This window comes from Adelges cooleyi, unplaced genomic scaffold (assembly GCF_023614345.1).
Source record: "Adelges cooleyi isolate 19-005CV unplaced genomic scaffold, UGA_ACOO_1.1 ACOO_flye_CR_arks_rails_tigmint_CR_PRNA_9, whole genome shotgun sequence".
Lineage (NCBI taxonomy): Eukaryota > Metazoa > Arthropoda > Insecta > Hemiptera > Adelgidae > Adelges > Adelges cooleyi.
The window spans coordinates 6,088,855-6,106,523 of NW_026096579.1; the positions used below are offsets into that span (position 1 = coordinate 6,088,855).

General features: G+C 31.5%; 1 protein-coding gene across 2 annotated transcripts; it reads right to left on the bottom strand.

Annotated features, from left to right (window-relative positions):
- Nucleotides 1-788: 788 nt before the first annotated feature.
- Nucleotides 789-15,566, bottom strand: LOC126846914 (neuroglobin-like). 2 transcript variants are annotated; one of them, XM_050586776.1, is made up of 3 exons: nt 15,136-15,556; nt 2,707-2,938; nt 789-1,134 (listed from the first exon to the last, which is right to left on the bottom strand). In XM_050586776.1, exons 1-3 carry the CDS (start codon nt 15,348-15,350, stop codon nt 994-996), a joined length of 588 nt encoding a protein of 195 aa, XP_050442733.1. In that variant the 5' UTR covers nt 15,351-15,556; the 3' UTR covers nt 789-993. The 2 variants fall into 2 exon arrangements, with proteins under 2 accessions (XP_050442733.1, XP_050442734.1); XM_050586777.1 differs by lacking the exon at nt 789-1,134 and adding an exon at nt 1,167-2,579 and having other exon boundaries at nt 15,136-15,566.
- Nucleotides 15,567-17,669: the final 2,103 nt, after the last annotated feature.

A 17,669-nucleotide genomic window follows, 5' to 3' on the forward strand; every position in this document is an offset into this window, starting at 1 on the left:
CCATCTCATACACATTCTGTTGTAATTCGTCCAACTCTTTGCCAAACTGTGTATACAGTTCGTTGTGTTCGTTACCTGGGGGAATTAAATATAATGATTTGTTTGTTAAAATAACAAAACAAAAAGAAAACACAGAAAAAATGTATCAATCCAATATGCATACAATGTACACACATGTATGTATTTATTATTCATGTTTTTGTTTCGACTTATTAAATACCGTAGTTTACTAACAATCTTCAGTTCGATTTAATTTTTTTTTTTAATATAATCTTACATTATACGACGAAAAAAAAAAAAAAAGTTTACATTGATATTATAATTTTCTCACTTGAGACTAATGCAGCCAAACGCTCAAGTAATGAATTCAACGAAGCCATTTCTACACGATTTCTATTATAAAATTGATAAAAACAAAAAAAAACAACTCGAAACAAAAACAAATTTATATATATATGTATATCGAATAAACAATTATTATCGTTTAGACTCCGCTAAGTTATATAGTCCGTGATTTTTTTTTTTACTTTACGGTTTAATATATTATACAAATAAACATAGCCAAGTAACAATAAATAACAATAATAATAATGTTACACTTATAAAATACTATTTATCATATAAATAATAATAATATATTTTTTTATACAAACATACGTACCTATAATATTTATATATTTTTTTCAATATAAATATATTGTGTAATTTGAATTATATAAACATATATTTTAAGTAGGCATTTATATATTAAAAATTGACTTTATGAAATTATTACAAATTACGCTCAGATCGTATTAATATTCATTTTGAGCTCATCGTTTTTTTTTTTTTTTAATTTTAAATCTTTTGATTAGGTCTTCCAACTCCTAGTGAATTAGTGTATGATGCAACATCCAATGTCTACGACGGTGGAGTTCCTATACAAATTCTCTGGAATGTGTTTGATATGATGAACATACAACTTTTTAACGGTTATGTCTGGCCAGCAATAATTTAGGTACCGCTTTCCGAATAACCTTTTACCAGCGTTTCTATTATTAGTTTAATGGTGATTTTGTAAATGGTTTCGATGTTTTCCGTAAACCGATCACCCAACGTAGTCTTTACTGCTTCTAAAAAAGGTGCTTCGATTTTCTAAAATAACAAAAAAACAAAGGAAAACAAATTATAGCTTTTCTTATGGTGTGTTAATGCATTTTTGTGCTAGACAATCCTGAGAGACCTGTTCGTTTTCTGGTTAACTTGTATCTAATTTGATATCAAACCTATCTTATATTATAACTCTTAGAACCTAAACAAACTACATCAATCTCTTTCGTCCTAAGCAATTTAGTCAAAAATCCTCATTTTAAATACACAATTTGAATCTGTGCCTTCAGCTTCCTCTACAAATGCTCTTCTCTGGTCAACATTGTGGTTTTAGATTTTTAGAAACTTAACCACCTACCAACATAAATTATGTGCAGAAACGTACAGATTACTAGTTTAGTGTCCGTCTAACAAAACATGGTTTCATGATATATTCCTAAGCAGACATGCAATTGTAATATAGTTTCCACGTTAAGAAGGCCGTGTCGACGTCAAAACCTATAACAATAATAATACCTTTCCGTGGCATCATCAAGTTCGGTTTTAAACAGCAACTCATTTTGTACACTTTCTAATTGTTGTGCCGACAATAGTGATTCCATTACTCAATTTTTAATATTATTCCTCACTATTCTGTCAAAAAACTTTGCTTAATAACATATAGGTATATCGTCAACTCGGTAAAAACTTAATGCAATGTCCTTACTTTTCTGAGATAACCCATAACCACTTTTGACATAATATGACGAATGTTAATTTTAACAGAAACTAGTTATGTAACCAACAATTTGTTTATTTTTTAGGGGGTGGGGGCACTAGTTTTATATAGTTTGTATGCCAAACCACAAACTATGATAATATTTGATAATAAAAAAATGCAGAGAAAGATACTTGTCCCTGAAGCCTCCACTGACCCCTGGTTATGGACTTGCAAGACACAAGTGTATTCAAGTTGTAGAGCATTGAAGATATTTAAAACCAAAGGCTATCTGATAAAAAATATCAAATACTGTCTTATAATCAAACAGAATTTAATACGTCCATCCGTGAATTTTAGATTATAAAATATATTTTAGTGCTATTTGCTTGGCTTAAATAAGACGTTAGGAGGATATTTATCTTCATTATAATTGTCGGTATAACAATATGAACTCATATTAATTATGTAAATTTAATTAATCTTGTGTTCGTCGTTTAAATTAGATATTACATTAGTTATAACTCACGAGGCTTGCATATTATTTGTAAGAACTTCATTTTTGAAAAAAATGTCGGCAGCTGCAAACGAATGTGTAATTGATGTTTCGAGTAGGACTTAAACCAGTTACACAACTGTTGTTTTAAAAAATTACCCACATGAAACTTAATTAATACATATTTTTTAAACAACAACTGTTTTATATTATTAATAAAAGCGTTTCGCGGTAACTTTAATGCTGTGAAATACAAGTCATGAGCATAAAACTTTCATTTTTTGAAATAAAAGTTACCTGTTGAATAAACCAAATATAAATATAATAAAAAGAAATGTTCGCGAAAACTTATATATATATATATATAGACAGGAATGACATAACTAGTTAAGAGTTAAGGTAACTCGATATCTTTTATACGTACCCAAAAATAATCAGGATTAAAATTCGGTATATTCCTATGCGTAGCACCCACTTGGGTCAGGTATTGGAAGAAACTATCCAAGTCATCTAACTCTTTAATGCCCTCGTCAAGGGTGGACATGACTTTATTGGCATGTTCGGCCAACTCCATGCTGTTGGCTTGTGCATCCCTGGTTTTGAGTTCGCCAAACTTGGTGAATAACTGGAGTAGCTCTTGATGCTCTTCAAATAACCTGGAATAATAACCATTCATGATTTATACATTCGGGCAACAGAAAGTGACATTTAAGAAACATCATATTATATGAATGTTATTATACAACCAAATCTAATTAATGAGTAAGACTACTTTTCGCTATACTTTAACCGTTTTTTTAATGTTTTGCATGACATATTGGTTACGTAGGTATAAATTATCAGGCATATCATATAGGTTCATGCAAAACTTTCTTTCGTTAACATAATAGACCCCACGAAGAGGTACCTAAAAGGCCGATTTTGACTAATCAAGGTGTTAAGGATTGTTGGCTGTACAAATACCTGTTGGACTACAGCGTTATAATTTTTTATTATTATCGGTGACTAACATGGTATCAACAGCTTTTGTTATGTCTAAAAATTAAGATGATTATACGTACTTTAAATTTTCACTCAAATAAAAAAATTTGATATTGCAATAATTATTTACGATGTTTACTTTGGTAATACGAACCCATAAACATTGCCCAGACTTGTTATTAAACAAAATTCCTTAAATAAACAAAAAAAAAAATATGATGTTTCAAGAATTTATGATGTTTGCGTAGACATATAACACATGTCTTGGGGGAAAAATTATAATATGTGTGTTTTGCCTAATTCAATTGTCTCCTATATGGAACAAATTTCGTACATTTAGGCATTCGGTATAGATCAGACAAGCTGTGAGTTTCGATGCGATTACGGGATCTTGCATCAAGACCGTTTAGAATATGTACGACAGTTTAATCATTTTGACTTTGATTGCGTCTGTCTTTGCACACCTACAAAATGGAACGAGAGCGTCGGCTTACCCGACTGAAGAACAAGTCAACCTGGCCAACGGAGTGTTAAAAGAACAACGTTGGCCCAACCCGTGGTTCGATTTGATCACCGACGAAAGAGAATGGATGCATATAATTGTTTTGTTCCATCCGGTGATCAGACCCGAGCCAACGACAATGGTGAAAAAGATCCCACTGATGATGGGATGCGATTACGGGCTAAGACTGAACTGGTTTCTCTGTTCGGCCGTTCACGTTATTGGAGAGTGCAATGATTTGCCCAGAGGCCAAGACGTCCAGACCGGCGATTGCTGGGGCAAGCTCAAAAGTGCCGTCGAAAGAGGTCTGTTTACTACGTTCAAAGTGATCAGCACGTTGGCGTACGTCCATTCTGTGGCCAACGACGACGTTGACTTGGATGAGTTCTACCGATCACTGGTGCCGATCCGAAATTTTCACACGCAACAGGAAGCAACAGGGTTTTCCGGTGTATCACTGAATGGCATCGATTTTGGGCGGCTCCTAAACAAAGTTGCATTTTCCTTGCACGGATTTCTGACGTCCAATTGTCGTCCAGAGTACAAACCCTTCGACCTAGAGCGACTGATGAACGAGCACGAGCGTAGAAACCCCACAAGTTACAGCTACAGTTTCTTTGTAAACAAAATGGACGACTACGTGGGATACATAAACGATCATTTGACCCAACTGGGTTTCCATTACGACGCGGATCAAGACAAAATCATATTCGATCCTAACCAAACTCCAAGGTGGCTATCGAAAAGTAGGTTCATTCATCCGAGTACGTCATAGTCATTAATGCTAGTGTTACCGCCAGACTGGTTAATTTTCAGTGTTTTTTTTTTTTTTGTGTATTCAGAAAAAACAGTAACCAATTAATTAAAACCCGTTAAATTTGTATACATAACTTATAAGATTATTATAAACTTTAATATAATTATTATAGACTTTAATAAACACCACAGTTTTGTTCAGGCGCATCACATCGAATAATTAGTATGAATTACCAATTAAGTACATATATTTTTGGATATTGCTCGTTGTCTAACTTACACCTGACAGTAAAATGTTTATAATAACATTTTAATGTTATATTTTAATAGTTGATAGTCGTTTTAAACAAATTTTAATATAATTTTCTTTATACCTCAACTAACTAAAAAAACAACAAAGAAATCTTATTTGCACGTTAAATAAAATATATCAATTTTTTTGTGATTGCATTAATAGTTTTTTTTTAAATTCTTTCTTGCGTTAATCATGTGTGTACACAGTGTACAGTATAGTAGACATCGATAACAAACTTTATTGATTGTGAAACTCTAAGCAGAGAAATAGTATATTCCTTAGGGGTTTACCTAACCTTCAAGGACTTATTTATCATGCGTACGTCCAAAGTTCGTTCCCCTTTCAAGATATTGAACATTTTATTTTCTATGAGAAATATTCAAAATAATAGCTTTCATGGGTAACCTTTCAAATTTATGTGCTAAACTCCCGTTAAAAAAATACAAATAAACATGAAAATTATTAAAATAAATAATTTGACTGCAAAAAATTATCTGATATAAAAACATTTGTTTAGGAAGTAATTTTCCGTTGTATACATATCATTCGGTATTGGATTAATACAATTACAAAATGAAAACATCCATTTAAACAGTATATAAATATTTATTTACTATTTATGTAATGGTTAATCGGTCCAATTTCCGAGCGATAAGTTGATATAAAATAAATAATTTATAACCCGTTTGAATTTTGACTTTTATCTTTATTATGACTTGTAAATACTCACCAAAAAGATAAAGATTTTGTTTTTTTATAAATATAGTACCTCTTAATTACTTAAGTACAATACTTAATACAAATTTGAGAATTCTTTTCGAAGAAAACCCGTTTAAAATATCATAAAATCGTGGTTTTCACAATCTGAGAAGATATTTAACAAAACTACAAAAAAACGCCTCTTTTTTCAGAATCAAGAGCTCAATAAAAAGTACACTAAAAAAATAATGTACTCGTATTTTATTATTTCTTAGTTTTTGTTTCAAAATTATCGCTAGATTTAATTTTTTATGTCACAAATGAATGAAATTGGGAACAAAACAAAAGTGTCAAAAGATTAAACAAAAGTGAGATAATTTTGGGACGATATTAATTATTTAAATTTGCATTCATTTCAATTTTAATTTTAAAGTAACGTATGTACTAAAGTATTAATATATCAATAAATATATCAACGATTATAAACTATGAATGTCTTAAGGGCACGTCTGCCACCAGTTATCCGTTGGCCAAGTCCAAAGAATAGTTGTTTCTTGGCACACAAATATAAAAAACAATAAAAAATTATTATTTCTATTGAAAACGTGGTTTTTAGTTATACAAAAACAAGGTTTTATGATTAGATTAAGAAACAATAACAAAGAAACAAAGGTATTTGTTATATTTGTTTATATATATATATATTTATTTTAAAACATATTTTGTAAACGTTTGTCTTTTTATTTGTAAAATTTGCGATAAAAATATTTTGTAAAACAACAAAATATACTGTCTGTCTTATAGATAAAAAATTCACTTTTAAAAATGTATTATGTGTGTAGTGTGTACCAAATACTATCATCGACCATATGTCTAAAAATTCAACGAATAGTATGCTATTTTTTTTTTTTTGCTTTATGTTTTGATGTTGTTGTATAATAAAATCAATTTACATCGTCCAATGTTCGGTATTTTCGATATCCCCAAGCGGGTTTAGCAGCTTGTTTAAATGATATTCTAAATATGTTTTGAACGGTTTACACCCCTCCCAGGAGTGGGTTTTCTTTGCACCCTCGGGACCAGTGAGAATATTGAACGAACGAACCTTCATAATAGCTGGATGGTAATAATATTATCATAAAACTTGTAGTGTGTCGGATCTCCCAGCTATTGTCCAATGACTTTTTTTCACTTAAGTTTTATCAAAATTCTATTTCATTTTTACTCGATGCAATTTTGTCGAATCGAATAAAACGTCAATATTACAAAATATGGTACCTACCCAACCTATAACAATCTATAATACAATGTGCTTATCTAAGGTCGAGTGTTAGTAGTACACACGGTTTAAAATACAATATAAAAACAGTTTTATAATCGATAACGACGCTATTCTTTGTTACACTTGCGTGACCAGTCTAGGGAACCGCGAATTATGTATCTACTTGGTGCTTGATAGTTTTTTTTATGTTTTATTACGATTTTTTATTATTACATTACACTTAAGCCGGGTCGGCTGTCGACTGGGGGCGCATTAAGTTAATTATAGTATACATAATAAAAACATATCTATTTTATAATAATTTATATATAATCTATTGATGTACTTACTAAAAGTTCTATAGATTTTCAGTAAATGTCAGTAATAAATTAAATCCCAAGTAGCAAAGAAACATTTTAAAAATAGTATATAAAACAATTAAAAAAAGGAAAAGGTTTGATTATAAGATTGAAAGATTTTAATTAAGGTTTTCGAATTTATTCGATTTCTATAACGTTTAATCATTAATTATAATATTCAAATATTAAAAAAAAATAAACATGTTAAATATATATTAATAAAAATTGTTTCTAAAATATTGTTTGTAATATACCGTGTGTCCAATGTCTAAAATACTTTAGATTTTCCTCGAAAAACACTAATCCAATCAAAAGTTGTTCATTATAGTTACTTGTAGAGGGGCCATGCCGAATCACCTAATGTGTGCGAGTGGATTTTTGAAATTCCTCAAACTTATTTGTTGTGAAAACTCCTAAGTTCATGATCACGTTACTTAATGACTAATTATGATATCGTAATGGAACTTTCATTAAACAATTTTAATTTAAGTATTCTTTTTCATAATATAAAAAAAATATATAATTGGCAGTTAAAAAAAATACAAACCAACAAGTCTTATCGTAATTAAAACTTTTATTAGGAATTCAAAATTATTGATTTTTTTTATAAAAAAAAATTGAATTTAAATGTATACCATTTATTTACTATATTACTTTATTCAACCAGCTAGAACTATTAATTACTCGAGGTACTATGATTATTAATTATAAGCAGCACAATAAATGAGTGTACAAAATAATGTTGAATACATACGCATTTTTTTTTATAAAATGTTTTTTTATTTTTCAATTAATTATTCAGTATACATTATTTTCAACGCTAACCGCAGATTTGCATAAAAGCCTTTTTGTTAATAAATGTATTTTATTACTTGCTTATTCAGTATAATATATGTAATGACTAATAATGTACCAATATGCTCATTATTTTATAATACCTACCATAATTATAATAGTAACGAGGATTCAGTTTATATATTATTATTTTTTTTTTTTTTTAGCTTCGATGAAGAACTGAACAGAAATTGTTTGAACAATTATTATTTATTATAATGGAATTTATTTATTTTTGTCAGAAGCCCCAAAATAATTTTTAACCGCTGACCTTATTTATTTTTGATTGGGACCTTTGTCGATCAGAAATTGCAAATAGAACGTGTACGCATTTATTATGAAAGATTGTTAGGAAAATTAATATGAAAAAGTTTCGGAAAGAAGATAATAATTAATATAAATTTGGCGAAACACCAAAACAAAACGAAAGGCATTCAAGTCGAAAATGGTAAGTTGATTGATAGGTTAATTATTGTTTGAGGAAAAAAACTCTTAGCGCTTACCTGGAAACGAAAAAAAAATCAGAAATTAATGGAGAATCCCTGCAGATTAATTTTCACATTAAAAACTAGAGAAGATTGAGAGAGAGAGAGAGATATGGCTGATCAAAAGTTTAATCAGTTCACCCTACATTTTTCTTGTTCTAGTTTGTATTAAATCGTCGAAAACCCTCTAAATAAAAAATAATCTAATTTCGACCTCGAATGAAATCGTTCTTCAAATGCATTTATCATTATTTTCAACCGATTCGGTATTTTTTTACATACAGACAAAAGCATATTGTATAAATCAAGTTCCATATAAATTTAGCACAAAAAAAATATGGGCGCAGTTGGGTTAAGGCGTTTATTACATTTTTTTGAAATAAAAAAAAAACCACATCGTTGTAAAATCAATACCTTCTCCACTCATATGGGTAAATATAAGCTAAAATACTGTCAATACAATAATTTATTTATATTTATTATAGTGTGTTGTATAATTTATGTAGATATTTATATACATTTTACACATAATTTTAAGTTCGGCATATAAATTTTAAATTCAATTTATACCTCACATATTATACCGCCCGAATAAACTAAGTAATTCTATTACAGTTTTGTGCTTTAAATTAAACCCATTTATGTGTCTACTGAATTTATATTATCACATTGAATGCACACATTTATTGATAGCGATTGGGGAACTGCTTGACTTATTTGTATAATACTATAATGAAATGACGTCAAATAGTATTGTTTAAAATATGGCCATGGGAAAACGACTTGTTTATCACTTTACCCACTATATAAATTGTAAAACGTTTGTATGTATGGCACATCATACATACAAGTGTTATAATAATATAATAATGAGTACACACAATACACTGACATTGAACGTAGCAACGTTGTATACTAACAAACGTGCTGCTAATTATGGATTTTATTGGTCAGTATAAAATTGAGGATTATACTTTTAGAAGTCATCAAAACAAATTCCACATACCTGGTTAATAGTACAAATTAGTATTACACTTGATTTCGCTTGTTAAGTATCGAAAGTGACATAAGTTAAAAACAAAATTATTTGTGTAACATTAAGTTCAACACAATAATATATTAATTTTAAGAACTTCTTAACCAGTTTTGTTACAAATGTTATAAAAAATTCATGAAAAATTACCAGTTTACAAGGTTTGGACTTAAAAAAAAGGTACAATACCAAGTTAATAATGATAATATAAGGATTTATAATGGAATACTAGCTAAGGCTATTAACAGCAACTTTTAACATAGATGCCTTTTTTAGGCACGTTAAGATTTTATGTATTAAACGTGAGATTTGCTATTTTAAACACAATATAGTATATTAACATAATGAAAGTATTGAATTAGTAATTTCCAAAAAGTTTTCTTTGATACCGTTGTAAGTAATTGTAGTCAAACAGAACGTTTGAAACAATAAAGCCTGTCAAAATTCAATTACCTTGTTCGGCAACTGTTGTTATAATGGAAAATAATAATAATTGGCGGTGCCTTAAGTAAACACTAAGCCTTTAGGCGACTAACTCTTTTTCACCGTAATCCTCTGTTTTTGTAGCAGCACGTTTATAATTGGAGGCTGTTTATTAATAATGTTTTCTAATAAATAAATATTTAGTATTTTACTAATTAATTATATTAGTTTAATTAATATATAAATTATTCATCGCCTGCTATAATATATAAGCGACGAACACGTATTTGAGCATTTTATGGCTTACAAAAAGTTAGTAATTACATTAAAAAAAAACAGAGAAATTCATTGCTTAATACAATCAAAGACATATTTTTTTCACTATATATTAGGTTTTTATTAAAAAAAAAAAAAACACTAGAAATAGTGCACTTAAAATTTAAACTAACTAAACTAGATGCACATCACTTAGCATACTCTAATAGGTTTTAGAATATTATGACCATTTGATTAATGAAATAGACCCCACAGTGTGCATAACATAAAATGCAACAAGTAGTGTGGTCTATTATTTATAAACGATATGCGAATATAAATGTTTGAAATATGTTCGATTCGGTAAGGTCAACATTTTTGTTATTTTAATTTGTATAATCAAATTTATTGTTTTGAGTGGGTCAGTGTAATGAAACAATGGTAATTGTAAACAAACTGGTGTGAGTGTAAATGTATCATTTTTACAAAACACAACTATAAATGTGTTTTAGTTTAACACGTGTAACATAATTTTAATGAAATTTTATTTATTGAAGTTTTAATATGGATATGTTTTTGAAGTGATTTAAATAATTAGAGAATAATAAAAAACAAATGGTTGTGGTCATGATGAAAACTGGACCGACTGGTTAATATCTGTGTAGCACATAGATTAGAAATATTATATTGTTGATACTAAATTTAGATAAGCACTGATTGTTTAAAAGGTCAAATTTATTTTTAAAAAAGGTAATTTTTAATAATAATTTTAGAGTATAGTGTTGAAACTTAGAACACAACACAAGCATTTTTGCTTTGTGCAGTATAAAGTAAATATGACTTAGTTGCTAATTTGTTACTACTCTTAAGGTAGTTAAGAGTAGTTTAAGTTATAATTCAAAATTGATGACCGACATGGTTTAGGCGTGTACGATTTATTGGTTTCCACAAATCCGTTTTGACATAATATTGGCTATATTGCATTTTTAAACATAATTTTCAAGATTCAAAAACAAAGCGCCTTTTTCCTTGTACCCTTCAAGTATATGATAATTTGCAGTACACACTACAACTGCAACGTTTACAACGGGGTTTACATAGATTCTTAAAACGTATCTTTGCCACTTGGGATACAACGTTGAAGTGTTTACTGGTTCAACACAAACGGTAGTGCTGATTTAGGTATAGTCTCATAGGGCCAACAGACAACAGTAAGTTTATTGTAAACAACAGATAAGTCGGTCCCTTAGCGACGTCTACTTTGAATGACTAATCGACGGATATACCTAGACAAACAGGATTTCTCGAGACGATTAATATTCCGGCCGTATGATTCTATACAAACCGTTCTATGTGATTTGTATTGTATTGATAATGTCTTACGACGATGGCCGTGTGCATATTATATTATAAGACCACATAAGACGAGTTAACGGATGTTCGCCAAAGTAATACTCATGTTTCATGCAAACGGAAGTCATGCTAAACTCATCGTAGTAAAACGTTTAGACGTTTTAATGTTTTTTTCTGACGGACCTTATACCTGGTCATGGGTCGCTAAATTATTAAACAGTTATAAATAAATATAATTTTGGTGTTTGTAGTATTTCTCCCTAGTCGTCTGGATTAACTACTTTCAAGTTTAATTTTAATTTAATTGATGAAAACGGTCTTGGGCAATATTTTTACCCAAGAGTTTTTGAGGCTAGAAAGAACGTGAAAATTGTAAAGCCAATCTTAGCTGTTTGACTAAAATATATTATAAGGCTTGGACCTAAAAAGGCTAATGTTAATTTTGCACATAAACGAGTTAATCCACTAAAACAACAATTGAATAGCTTATGAAAAGTTTGCTAAAAAAATAAAATAGAGCCCAATGGAAAATACAAAATTTAAAGCCCATTTAACAAAATTCACAAAAAGTGAGATTGGTCTTTTTTGACCCTAACCTAAAATTCTATTCTACAAAATTATCGAGATGGTTTTTTTTAATTATTCGATTTCTGTATCTTCACACTGATAATATTTAAGATATATCAAAACTGATGTTTATCTCAAAATTAAAATGATTTATACAATTGTATTTTTTTTAACTATAACCACTATATAGTTAGTCACGTTCCTCCAGAAATCACGTGGTATTGGGACAAAACATATTTTATTAAGTAATAATGTTGATTTCGGAAGTAAGTACCTACATTAAAAAAAATATATATATATCATGCAACTAATATTGTGAGGTAGCTCAAACCTTTTATTGGCATAAGTCGAGGTTAAACATTAATAAATCATACTTGTTTCAACTGAAGGAAATATAATATCTAAGTTGACTTATCCTTTTCTGTCCTAAAAAGCACAGATTCATTCAATGGTGATATCGTTTGCCCCTGCCCTTGTAGTAGCCCTGCCTTGGCTTAAAAACTTTACAGTTCCTCTTTATCCCACTAGAAATAAGCCAATGTATCAAAATATCTGCTTGAACGGCCAATAATTGCCAACGTAGGTAATTAGCCATTTAATCGACTTGTGCACTTCGCTAACGTTGATCTCTCCTTTCAGTTGCTTAAGCCGCGCCTGGCTGTTCTTTTATGTTGTTATTATGATGTATTACTATTAAATGGTTTATTTATAAAATAAGGAGCAAAACGTAAAAAGTATAATATCCGGAAAACTTAAAAAAAAGTTACTTACGGTGAAAAAAAAATCAGCATCTAACTAATAATATATCGTACCTATAACTTTACATTGAGTGTAAATATCGAAGAAAAGTCAATGTAAATTAAAACACCCTTTATATTGTGTAAAAAAATGTCATTCCATTGACAAAAATTAAAAAAAGGTACGAGGAGTTAGTGAAAAGTTAAACACAAAGCCTTTAAAAGAAAACAAAAACTTCAGTTCAGTCGCTAAAAAGTTAGAAAAAGCTGGATTGATCTCTTCTAGGCTAAAAGTAAACTATACAAATTAAAATTTCAGAATGGTAAAAATTACATTACAAGTATATTAACATGTAAAGGGATAAAAGGAACTAAACTCTACTTTTAAGGGTTTATGACACTTCCCAATAACAATTTTAAATTAAAAAATTCCACCAACGTAAATTTAATCCGTTTTTTTGTTCCCTTCAAAATTTGTTTACCCAAACTTTTGTTTGATGTTTTCATTAAGAAACGACTTAACCATTCGGTGCATAATTTTATTATGTTTTTTTTTAACGAAAACTCGTTTATAAAACTAATTTAAAGCTCTAAAATTGTATGTTGGTCGTAAAAAAAAAATATGAGTTTTGAATGTGCTGTGAAATTGCAGTATAATACAATTAATTTGTGTTAAGAAATAGTCTAACATATATTAGATTTAGTTGTTTAATAATAACAAAAAAAAAAAAAACAAAGAATTAATTAAATCAAATGACATTCTAAACATGATAATATTAAGATGTTTTATGGCTGGAGGTCAGATCAAAATATTTTATGTAACTTATTTCAGTAGATTAAAATGATTAAAATCTGTCCCGTTAAAACATTATAATTTTGCCCAATTTAGTACTATCTATTTAACGTATAGAATATAAAGCCTAAAGAGTTTTTTTTAAAAGTTTCAAAGACAGAGTTATATAATATAGTCAGGATCTTATAGTCTTATCCGTGAGACATTGCGGGCGCATTTTCGCAGTAGACACGTGTAAATAAAACGTAAGCTTTCCACGATCAAACAACAATAGCCAGGTGAGGTCAAGCACACCAACCGTCCACAATAACTCCTCCCAGCCCCAAAGAAAAACGTGTCAGCGGGTGACCTGCGCCCGTGTTCCAGAAATGAGGCGCGCGCGATTTCCCGGGAAAACAAACCGGAATTAAGGCCACAGCCATATAAGTAACCAAAAACCGTGATTACGCCGGGCTTGTTGGTTTTGTTTTTGTTGTTCAGTGTTTTTCTTCTTTTAGCTTCTGGACATTTTGAATTGGGTTCTAATCGTGTAGTAAAAAATCGGACGGACTCTGTACATCAGGAACAAACCTACATCCATTTTTTGGATTTATTTCTTTTCACTAAATCTGCACCTGGCCTCAGAATTTCACAAGACGAGCCAATTATTCGTAAAATTACCTCCAAAGTTGTAAGCAACACCGTTTCGTGATTGTTTCGCTCTGTAAAGTTCATCGATTTACTGATGGTCTTGACTGCGTACATAGTTTTTTAAATTTTATTTACTTTGATGAGCAAAAAACTGGCTTGGAAAATAATAAATTTCTGATTTTCGTTTTGTAAGTGATTTACAACTATGGAAACGATTTAAACAATAAATTGAGGGGCTAGAACAATAGTTCTGAGACAAAATATGGATTCACCAAAAAATTAAAAAAACTTATACAATTTATACATTTTGTTCTAAAAACGGTTTGTTCTAAAAAATATAGTCAAACAGTCAAGGTGTTAACAGTTAACATGTTTACCTTTACCTAATTACTTAACAAATACGTACTATTCATTAAAAGTATAGTTTGTACTAAACCGACATTGTACAGCAAAATGTCTTATTTATTTGAAACATAACCCAAGTTATTTACCTATTTATATTTTAAATTGCATTTTTTCTCTGAATCTGCTTCGAAATTGTTTCAGTGTCAATAAAAGACAATAAAACGTTCAATTTATTATTCTATTACACGACCAACGGCTAATATTGAACACATATTTTCTTAATAACTGTGCGAATATAAATGCATACAGCACTTTGTTTTTTTTTTAAATAACTATTAATAATGAGTTTGTTTCGGTTCTAGCAATTAACAATCCAGATTAAGCTCTCCACTTTAGTCATTCTTAATTTATTTGCCTGATTTCGATCAATCCTCATGAGGCGTATCGAAGAAAACGTTTCAACCGTGTTTACGGTTGTCGCCACTATTTATGTATATATATATATATATATTTTTTTTTAGGCGTTATATTATTATTATACTCACTTGATGAACATGTACACTCCGGTGGGTTCCATGGCTCTGGATATGCCTTTCCACGATGCGATCATGCTGTATTTCTGTTTGGCCGTCAGGGGAAGTCGCGGGTCGGGCGGCCCGGGACTAGGCGGCTCCTCCAACCTGTCCTTGTGTTTACTACCGGCACCGCGGTCATCGCCGGACGCGGCCGAGCTGGCCAATTTGCCCAGGTCGCAGCCCATGCGAAACGGATTTTTCCAAATATTATTATTATTATTTTTTTAATTAAGAAAAAAAAAAAACCTGGAATTTTTATTTGCTCTCCAGACGAACACACAGCACAGCACAACACGGCGGCGCTCGTGCCGCGTACTTGCGACCGTACCGCGTTCTCGTTGGCCCCAACACCGGAACAACACTGCCGCCGCCTTCGCCGCTTAGCTCGCCCGTCAGGTTGCCCGACCAAACGGCTAGAGCGGCCGCCACCGCTGCCGTCGTCGCAGACCACACACACAAACGCACGGGAGGGCGCGCTCGGTCGCGCACACGCACTATAAACGCCCAATGTACAATAGTGATAATACCCTCTTCAGCTGTGGCCAGAGCACACGGGCGGCAAAAGTGGAAAATATAATTTTCGGGGTTAGCAAAGTCTATGTGTGTGTGTGTGTGTGAAGATACCCGGTGGTAAAAACAACAACAACAAAAAAACACTGTAGAAAAATTTCTACCGAAAAGCCATTATATTTACCAGCTCGGCGAACGTTCGGACGAGCCGCGTTTTTTCAGCGGGCGCGACACTAACGCTTCCCGGACGAACCCGGCACCTGAACATTGTCACTGTGTATACCTCTACACACGCACAAACTATAGTAAAACGACAATATAAGCACCGCTAAACGGCTATTGCTTTTGTTTTCGTTCGGTTAATAGCTTCTTCCCCTAGCCCCCGCGAGCCACCGCAAAGACTATTGTTCACCCATTACCCTTTAAAAAAAAAAAAATGGTCTAGTTAGTTCAACATTTCTATGTGGTATTCTCTATTGATACACAGTACTATATTGGCACGCTACGACAAACCGAAAAATTAGGTTCCAACATTTTCCTCTTTTCTTCATTTTCCGTTTTACCTTTTATGGTTTTTGGTTCTTTATTTGGTTAGTCAACGTTTATTGATAGCAGTTTATTTAAAGAATACTTAATTACACATTTGGAACTAATTTGACTGTTTTCAAAAAAGTTATAACGTGCCTTAATTGTGCATAAAGTACGTACATAACACATATTTATACTTTTATTTCATAGTTTTATTTAGTCGTATTAAAATCATGTAAGCCAAAAATAATTTTATTTCCAATAATAATCTTATGATAGTTACAACACATTCGACATGGCATGATTGAATGAGTTTTGATTAACTAATCCTAAACACAAAGACTATTGTAATGTACCTATACTAACTTCTTCTGTAACATCTATCAATTTTTTTGTACGACCTGTTTGGTAGCCACTTTGGAGTTTAGTTAGGATTAAAGATAGTTTCGTCCTGACCCGAGTTGTAACTGAAACCCAGTCGTGTCAAATGATCGTTTATGTGTCCAATGTAATCGTCTATTTTGTTTACAAAGAAATTGTAGCTGTAACTTGTGGGATTTTGACGCTCGTGCTCGTTCATCAATTCCTCTAGGTCGAACGGTCTGTACTCTGGATGACAGTTGGACACCATAAATCTGTGCAAGAAAAGTGTGACTTTATTCAATAGATAGCCAAAATCAAAGCCCTCCTGTGACACCCCAGTAAACTCCACCACTTTGCGCTGTGTGAGAAAATTTCGGATCGGCACCATTGCTTGGTAAAACTCGTCCAAGTCAATGTCGTCGCCGATTATGTTGTGAATGTGTGTCAACACGCGGTTCACTTTCAACATGGTAAACGAACCTCTCTCGAGACAACCTTTGAGCTTGTCCCAACAATCGCCGGTCTGGCCGTCCTGGTCTCTGGACAGATAATTGCACTCGCCAATAACGTGCACAGCCGAAGAGAGGAACCAGTTTATTCTTAGCCCGTAAGCGCATCCCATCATCAGTGGGATCTTTTCCAATTTTTTCCTCGCGTCGAATTCGGACTGCGGGTCAAGTAAACCGCTCACTTGTATCCAATCGTCTTCTTCGGTGACGAAATCAAACCACAAGTCCAGCCAAAGTTGCGCCTTAAGTACACCGTCGCACAGGTCGGCTTGAGCTTCGGTCAGGTTCGCCCGTACTTTAGTTCCGTCGTGCACGTGCGCTAGTAAAATGGCAATTACTAAACCGGTGTGCATTCTAAACGGTTTAGATATAAGACACAAAATCATACTGAAAGGTACTACTCGCCTAGTCCACACCGAAAACTAGAATGTCTCTCTGAATATATCCAATACAGACGGTGTGGTAGACAACCGGATTTGCAAAACACTGAAAATTGTTTGCCTCCAACGTATGCTGAACGTCTACGTAAACAACATAAATTGATGAAACATCAATTTGTTTAGTTTATTTATGGAATTTTCTGCAATAACAATA